The sequence below is a fragment of the Lolium rigidum genome, chromosome 3 (assembly GCF_022539505.1).
Source record: "Lolium rigidum isolate FL_2022 chromosome 3, APGP_CSIRO_Lrig_0.1, whole genome shotgun sequence".
In the NCBI taxonomy this organism is placed as follows: Eukaryota; Viridiplantae; Streptophyta; class Magnoliopsida; order Poales; family Poaceae; genus Lolium; species Lolium rigidum.
Genome location: NC_061510.1, coordinates 391,758,343 through 391,766,049, shown reverse-complemented (window position 1 = coordinate 391,766,049; position 7,707 = coordinate 391,758,343). Strand labels below are relative to the sequence as shown.

The 7,707-nt window shown below is 45.7% G+C and overlaps 1 protein-coding gene across 1 annotated transcript; it reads right to left on the bottom strand.

The window, feature by feature from the left end:
- Nucleotides 1-579: 579 nt before the first annotated feature.
- Nucleotides 580-4,911, bottom strand: LOC124704527 (type IV inositol polyphosphate 5-phosphatase 7-like). The gene is made up of 12 exons (XM_047236797.1): nt 4,849-4,911; nt 4,651-4,753; nt 3,642-3,729; nt 3,441-3,545; nt 2,822-3,322; nt 2,515-2,650; nt 2,222-2,415; nt 2,025-2,133; nt 1,800-1,948; nt 1,456-1,697; nt 1,150-1,347; nt 580-1,070 (listed from the first exon to the last, which is right to left on the bottom strand). The coding sequence occupies exons 1-10, from the start codon at nt 4,879-4,881 to the stop codon at nt 1,478-1,480; spliced, it is 1,638 nt and encodes a 545-aa protein (XP_047092753.1). The 5' UTR covers nt 4,882-4,911; the 3' UTR covers nt 580-1,070; nt 1,150-1,347; nt 1,456-1,477.
- Between the last annotated feature and the right edge of the window lie 2,796 nt (nt 4,912-7,707).

Here is a 7,707-nt window from a genome sequence, read left to right as displayed (position 1 = left end):
CTGCGTGTCCCTTTTTACCCACTTTATCTTTTATTTACTGCTGCACACAGCAACACAGGAGAAACCCCTTTTCTTTTCTAACCTTCCTTAAGCCCCTCGTCAATTACTGTAGTTGCGCAATGTATCTGATCAAAGTCTTTTTCGACAGCCAAGTAATTTCAGTACTACCGTAGTGAAGTTTCTTGTGTTTCTTCACCCCATCCAGGCGGTCAAGGGACAAAGACCCGCACATTATAACTCCAAATAAATCACGGCGGTTAAGTGCACCGTACGCCCGGCCGGTGAGATCACATCACGTGACTACCCTCCGTCCAGGGAGCAAATTAAAGGAGGTCAAGTCAAAGCTTGTTCTTTCCGCAAGCCAAAAATACTCTACTAGCAGTAGAAGACTACAGATCAAGCAACGGAAAAAACAAAAGTTGTTAATAGCTCTGCAATCGCACTCCATCTAATCAAGTTAATGCATTAAGGTTACTGAAATGCTTTTACTCCACGTGATTCGCAGGAACATAACAAAAATTACCATGATGAAGAGCTGCACCATGTATTCCACTGAGGAAGCAGGCCTCTATCCAAGAGGAAATAACACAATGAGCTTTTCTTTTCCTTTTCTCTGTAACACAGCAAAGCAATGAGTGCAGCAAATGGAAGCATCATTTAGCTTCTGAGCTACTGCATCACCAGAAAGGCGTTTCCGCGCATGATTACAGCTTTTTGCAAGCCTCTCAAGTCACATCACCCAACGTATCATTCGCCCCTCACAAGGAATCAATGATCATCTAGAACAAATATTTATAGTTTTTTCAATTCCATGTATCATTCCATCCGCCGTTCTGCAATGATTCTACAACTCATGGTGATGATAACATACAATGGCCAGCCTAACTGATTTACAGAGTTTCCAAAGGACGAAAAAGGGACAAGAAAAAGGTGGTGGATGGAGCTTGCTAAGATTGCATCTAATCAAAGAGGGAATGAACTGGAAAGGCTTGTATAGTTAGTTCATGTTGGCTGGCTGATTCTTCCCACCACCCCAGGCAAATTGTTAGTCGCAAAATTGCCTGAATATCCTGCAAGAGCAACAGAGAAAAAAAATTAGGGCAATGAAAGAGTTTTGGGCTTTCCTCGAGAGTCAGGAAAATCAATTACCTGTTAGTGCACAATGTGTTCCCTAAGCATCTGTTCAAGGCTTTAGATCTTGGCAATAGTTGCTGAAATGCAAAGTGTCTGCCTCAAAAGCGAACACACACAAAAAAATAAGACAGATGGAAAAAATATTGTCACATTCGCATCTGATCATCTATCAATCTTGGAGCAAATGTTATTGATCACCAAGAATCAGTCAGCCTGTATGCATAAACAGCAGAGATGTGAGAAGGAATACATGCAAGAGAAAGCTATTCATAATTGATAACCAGGCAGTTAGCTTGAACATAATTAAAGCGGCATACTTACTTACGGCATGGTGAGAGCCGAATTAGTACAATTTCGTGCCTCCAGAGCTGTGAGAATATGGCAAAAGCTCTTCCACCTGAATTTTAGAGCTGAAATAGCCCAGGTTTCTTTTCCTCTGGCGGAGAATTTCGACCTCCGCCATGAAAATACTGTACACTGGTCGGTGGTCGGAGAAGCGAGATTCTCCACGGACATATGACAACTGACTGAGGCCGTTACCATGCCACAAAATACGATCACACCTATGGTAAAAGAATTAAAAAAAATTATCAGTCAGTTCCTTAGAACTAGTATTAAGTAGAAGAAGGCTATTGGTTAATTAAAGTGTGTGCTGAAGTGGTTACCAAGCTGGTGTTCTCCTCTTTTCTTTGGGACGCACACCATAACCAGAATACAGATCTGAGTTGAAAGAGTATTTATATGTTGGAGGAAAATAAATCCTTCCTTCTTTCCATCCCTGGAAAACATGTCCTCGTCTTCGCTCTATACGAAGCTGTTCAAAAAGAAGTAATTCAAGCATTGATCTGAAATCAATGAACGTTGCAGTGTAGCCCTATCAGTGTGATTACCTGATCTCTCTCCAACAGTTGCTTCCAGTTATGCATTTCAACCAGAGCTTTTGCCGATGAGTATGGAAGAGAAATCCGGTAATTCAAATCACCAAGCCATATGATACGCCTGCAAATACAACAAAAAGATAAGTTAGTGCCAGGTTTTTTGTGGCCACCACATTACTATGTTGAATAAGGAAAAAGTAAACACGTACTCATGCTCAAGAATTGTTTCTGGTGATTTGAGATCACCACATCCGCGAACCTGAGGAAATCTTGTCTTCTTCAAGATCTCCATAACATCAGAATTTCTGCGCAATTCATCTCCCTCCTTTTCCCCAGAGGTCAAATGGCAACATACAAAACAGAAGGTTGTATGGTGCAAAGACATGCTTATTGATATAGAACCCTGTAGCAAAGAAAATGATTTTAACATCTATAGTTCAGTAACAGATCAAACATGATAAGCAAATAAAGGAGTGCAACTTGTACATTATAAAACTCTTACCTTATTTCCAAGATAACCCATTAGTCCTCTACCGACGCAAGAAACTTTCAGGTTTCTAACATCAGCTCTTATTTCACTTCGTACCCAAACTGTGAGAAAAACACCAACCATCTGTTTGCTGGCAACCAAACAGTACCTGGTACAAACAGAGAAGTTTCAATACTGTATGAATTTAACAGAAGAGCTATAGTGAAGTTAGTGCTGCTGAGATGAAATATTGGAAGAGAATTTTTATGTCTTACATGAGGATAAAGAATAATACAAGAACAAAATGCATGAATTTAATGGAACGTGTCAAAAAAATTACCTAGACGTATTTGGCTGCTCGTTGTTTTCTTCCATAGGTGTCGAACCACCATAGCCATATGGGAATGGTGAAAAATATGCTCCATTAGTTGCATCCTCATCAATATAATCATCATCAGGTGATCCGACACACTGACAATTTCCAGTAAAATCACTTGGCCTGCCTCCAAAGCTAGGCGGGTTACAGACACTAAACCTGCGGTCCAATCTTGGTTGCGAAAAGATATCATTGCCTTCAACTCTTAAACTCCGACTAAGGTTCTGGAATGACCGGCGGTGGAAGAATGAAGAGCTATCCTGTCTTCTCGATGACCCCTCAAAATCAGCATCCAATTCCACGACTGGATCAGGGACAGGGGACGGCGTGCGATACCCGCCATGGCTGCTAGGCCCAGGATTCTTGTTCAGTGTTCTCCTGATAAGTGATACCCACTTTTTCGCCGGAACATTGTCTTCGGTGCCAAGAACATTCCCGGCATTCAAGGGAACAATTTCCTGAAATCTGCAGAAGATTAAAAAAAAGTTCAGTTAACAAAAATATATCGCAAGAGGACTGTTGTATAGAAGTAAAAATTGCATTATGAAACCCTTGCAAGGATTTGACAAATGACAATACATACCCCAGCACATAAATATCAGCAGGTGGTGAAGAATGGAGCCAGTCATCTAGATCTAACCCCCTTGATGGGGATTTACCACCAACATTCCACGTCGAGGCAAAGATTCTACACACATAAGGAGAAGTAAAACTGTAAGAACCACCTAAAGCACTATGATCTGCATAATATGAACAGCAGTGCATCCCTGTAAACAAAGTGTACCTGTAATCTTGAGTTTCTGTCAGGCGTGACACATCGAACTCATTCCTTCCTCTACGAATCCGATCGACATTCCGCTTCAACGGCCGTTCTATAGTCCCACAATGAAGAGCAGAAAGAAATAAATAATAAATAAATAAATGAACAATCTGGTATCTGGTAAGTTGATAAAAAGCACAAGGAAGGAAAAAAATGTGTTGGTGGATTTTATGGATTAATTTGAGGAAAGAGGGGCATGTATAGCAGGTAAAAAGTGAGTTGTGGCCATGCAACAAAAACAGAAAAGAGGTAGCTGCGATTTTGATGGTGTCTGAAGGGAGAGACTAGAGCTTGGTGTGGTGGTCCAGAGCTTTAACTGTACCAGTTGTGCTGCTTTTCTTGGCAGCGCCAGCGTCCCTCTCTGAGCAGCTGGTCCTCCGCTCGCCACCACCGTCCCGTCCTGCGCCTGCAGTAACAAAGTTTTAGCCCAGACCAAAGAACACAGCAAATGCAGACGAACCAAAACAAATTTGTCCAAGACACATTTATCTTGGAATCAAAAGAAGCATACAAGAACTCAAGGCAGCTCCGGACAAACACTGTCTGCGTCGCTTGTGAAAAGGGCTGCTTGATTGATTGGGACGTTCTAATCAGTACTACTTGTACGCCATTGATTCGAGCCACGGCCTGAAGGAGGCCGCGTCCTACGCGAAGAAACAGCGCTGTTTGACAGGGACCCGACTGGCGCTAATGCGTCCCTGAATCAATGCTTGGAACATGGACCGGAGACCGTCTGATGGAATGGCAGCGAGGGAAGCTAAACTACAGGCACAAGATGATGGAAACGAGAAGGCGAAACTACAGCCAGGGGAATGGCTGAAAGTCTGAAACTGCACTGATTCAACGAAGGGGAACCTCGCTGAACCACACGACTAGTAGGAGCGGCAAGGAATTAGACGAAAGCAACCAGAGGCAAGAAGATGTCGTCGCTGGTGTCTAGAACTCGGAACCTGAAACATTCCTGCATTCTCACCTTGGGTTTGGGTTTGGGTGGTGGCGTGGTAGTCGGCGTGGAAATCCTGCGCCTTGTTCTTGATGTTGAACCACTTCCTGACGAGCGACTTGGACCAGGAGACCTGCGCGTACGTTCAGAGAGGGGGTCGAATTAGCCGCCAAGATCGACCAATGGCAGCGCGAAAAACCAACAAAAAAATTAAGGGAGGCGACGCACCTTGCTCTTCTTGTTGCTCTCCTCCCTCATCATCGTCTCATGGCACGCCGGCGGCGTCTCCCCCGAAGCCGTAGCAGCACAAGAACCCAACCGGTCTCCGCCCGCGCCGCCGCCTCTCTTTATACAAGGAAGGCGTGGCCGCGCAAGGAAGCCTCAAATCTCGGACCAATTTGGCTCCGCTCAAAAATGGAATCCCGGATTCTTGGCCGGAGACCCGCCCCAAATCTCGGAGGCTAAGTGGGCGCCGCGAAGAGGCAACGCCGCCGCCAATCTTGGGCGCCGGGGATCACACACGAATCCGCCGCCGCCGAATCGAACCGAGGAGGCGGCTGGTTCCGGCCTCCTGGAGGGGGGCTGCTGGCAATGCGGCTGCTACGAACGAAAGAGTACCTAGGCACGACTTGCTTGGGCAGAGGGGAGAACACCACACCGGAGCTTGGTCCTGAATCGCTGAATGCTTGTTCTAGCTAGGGGTTAAGGCCTACTGCCGGTACTGTGGAGTAGCTAGAGCGAGCAGTGGTGTATGTACTCTAGTACTGGTCGGTGTGTGTGCAACAAACACCGAAGTGAAAGAGAAAAAAAATGGCGACCGGGGGGTTCCTGATCTGCCTCCCTCCCTCGTCTGCTTTCGCTGGAGCCCCCCCCCCCCCCCACCCCCCTTTTATCCTCTCTCTCTCTGATTTGTTTAGTTTTGTACTCACAACTCGCGCCCGGCCTGCTCGCGAAAACCCGAGCTGCTTGGCTTAATCTATGCTGCACATCGCAGGTCGATGGTGCTTTGAGAGTTTGAGAGGGTTGGGAGGAGGAAAAGGTGGAAGAAGCTGAAGCATGGATGCAAGGTGAAGAAGAAAAGGAAATACGACAGCGAGGAAATAGGCGGGGGCGTCAGCTTGCGAACAGAACCACACGTACGTGCGCATTGAGTACGTCCTACCATATACGCGAGGCCTTTCCGAAAACGAGATTTCGTGACAGCGATTTGCGTGCTTCATTCACGCGGCTCGCTGGACGCTTGCCCGAACGAAGAAAAGGTAACTCGCCCAGACCGCGCGTGTCGCTGGTCGATGGGACCACATGGACTCGGGTCCCATCAGTCAGCTGGCCGAGTTTCTCTGCGGCTACGTGCCAGTTTAAGCGGCTGTGACATTTTGTAAGCCATGCTTTGGTTTTTTAATTTTGCATGGTTATTGATACAGTACATTAATTATCATAATTATTATTACTTTAACACCAGTATACTACTATATCAAATTATATTTGTTGGAAATGTACAATTGGTATCTTTGCATTAATTTTGCACGATTCTTTCATTTAATATATATATATAACAATTTTGTAAACATATTATAAGTAAAATCATATCTAAAGTTCTTTCGGTAGTAGAAAAATGGCGAGTTGGGTGAAACCCACTAGGGCCACCGATTTTCCTTCCTACCAGTTGCCCTCAACCTAACCGCCGACAAGTTACGGACTCATCCGCTAACGGTCTTCACGGATTAGCACATGGCACTGCTGAACCTCCTGTATCGATCATATGGGATCCGATGCCAGCCGTTCGACTTCAAGGGAAGGTGTCACAGAGATCCATTATACATTGACACCTTGGTCCATGTCGGCATCAGCATCTTGCCGCGGTCTCCGCCGTGTTGGAAAAGGTGGGGAATACCAAGGTGGCTACCATTGGAAGGCTAGAAGGTCTCGATGGCTCAAGTCGAGTTGTAGTCCGTTAAGTAATGGCGGTGGCGGGCTCTTGCAAGAGATGAAGATAATGCCTCGTAGGATGTTACATGCGCACGATTCTGCTGTGGGCCGACGTTCCTGCCTAGTAATGGGTGATTTGTAGCAGTGGGCTCGGAAAATGGGGGCTTCAATTTATGTGGTGCTCCTCGAGTACAGAGTCTCGATTTTTATGGTGTATAAGCCCTAGGTCCAACCTTCATTCCTTGTACCTCGCAATGGCGATCCCTCCCTTGCTGAAAACCCCTTTTATAGTCTGAGTTTTGTGATCAGACTATCAGAGGTGGTTTGGGTCCAGCCGTGGCGGGTTATTTTTTTCTTTCTTCTCTTTCATTATCTTTTCTTGGACTCCAATAGGGCGCAGAAAATTAGGCGTGGCCACCAATGGTCATTTGACACGTGGCATCAAATCTTTTTGAAAAAAAGGAAAATTGACATCTGGTTCAAGAATCTTTTTCCCATCGTTAGTAGACCAGATTTCCCATGTTCCCGGCTTCCCGCGATAAGATTTCCCTCTTTTTGTTGTTATATATGTATTTTCTATGAAGAGGATCAGCATCCTTTAGGTCCTCATCTTCGCAGAAGAAGAACCATAGAACCACCACCTTCAAACCCGAAGCAGACGAACAAGCCCCGCCAGAGTGTTGAGTTTCGGAAGGCTCCGCCAGCGAATGGAACATCGTAGCTTTTGCTTGTAGTTTGCTGGATCGGGTGGTATTCGGTCGCGCGCACCCATGCTTTTATTCCGATCGTTTGGTTCTGGAGGGTGGGGCGCGAAGCTCTTTTTCTGTGTTGACATCAAGTGACTATGGATTCATGATGAAAGTCGGAAGAATAGAATATCATGAAGGGCGGATGGGAGGACTAGCTAAGGGAGGTTCAATCTTTGCGATGTTCAGGGACTTGTTTGGTGTTCCGAGCTTCACAACGGTGGTATGAATGTGGGGGCGACACCACATGTGAAGTTCAGAGTCCTACCTTTAAGGGTGAAAATCTAAGGTCTAGCCTTAACTGGTTGTGCCTGGCAATGACCTTGCTCGAGCATTGTTTTGAGAGCAGGGACTATCTTCAGGGTGAAAATCTAAGATCTTTGATCGGGCGACGACGGTGACATAGGCATCC

Excerpts from the sequence above, each read along its gene's own strand:
- LOC124704527 (XM_047236797.1), bottom strand. The coding sequence starts at position 4,881 with ATGATGAGGGAGGAGAGCAACAAGAAGAGCAAG. Across the intron at positions 2,651-2,821 it reads GAGCAGCCAAATACGTCTAG|GTACTGTTTGGTTGCCAGCA; the intron begins GTAATTTTTTTG and ends TGTTTGTACCAG. Across the intron at positions 1,698-1,799 it reads AAGAGGAGAACACCAGCTTG|GTGTGATCGTATTTTGTGGC; the intron begins GTAACCACTTCA and ends CTTTTACCATAG.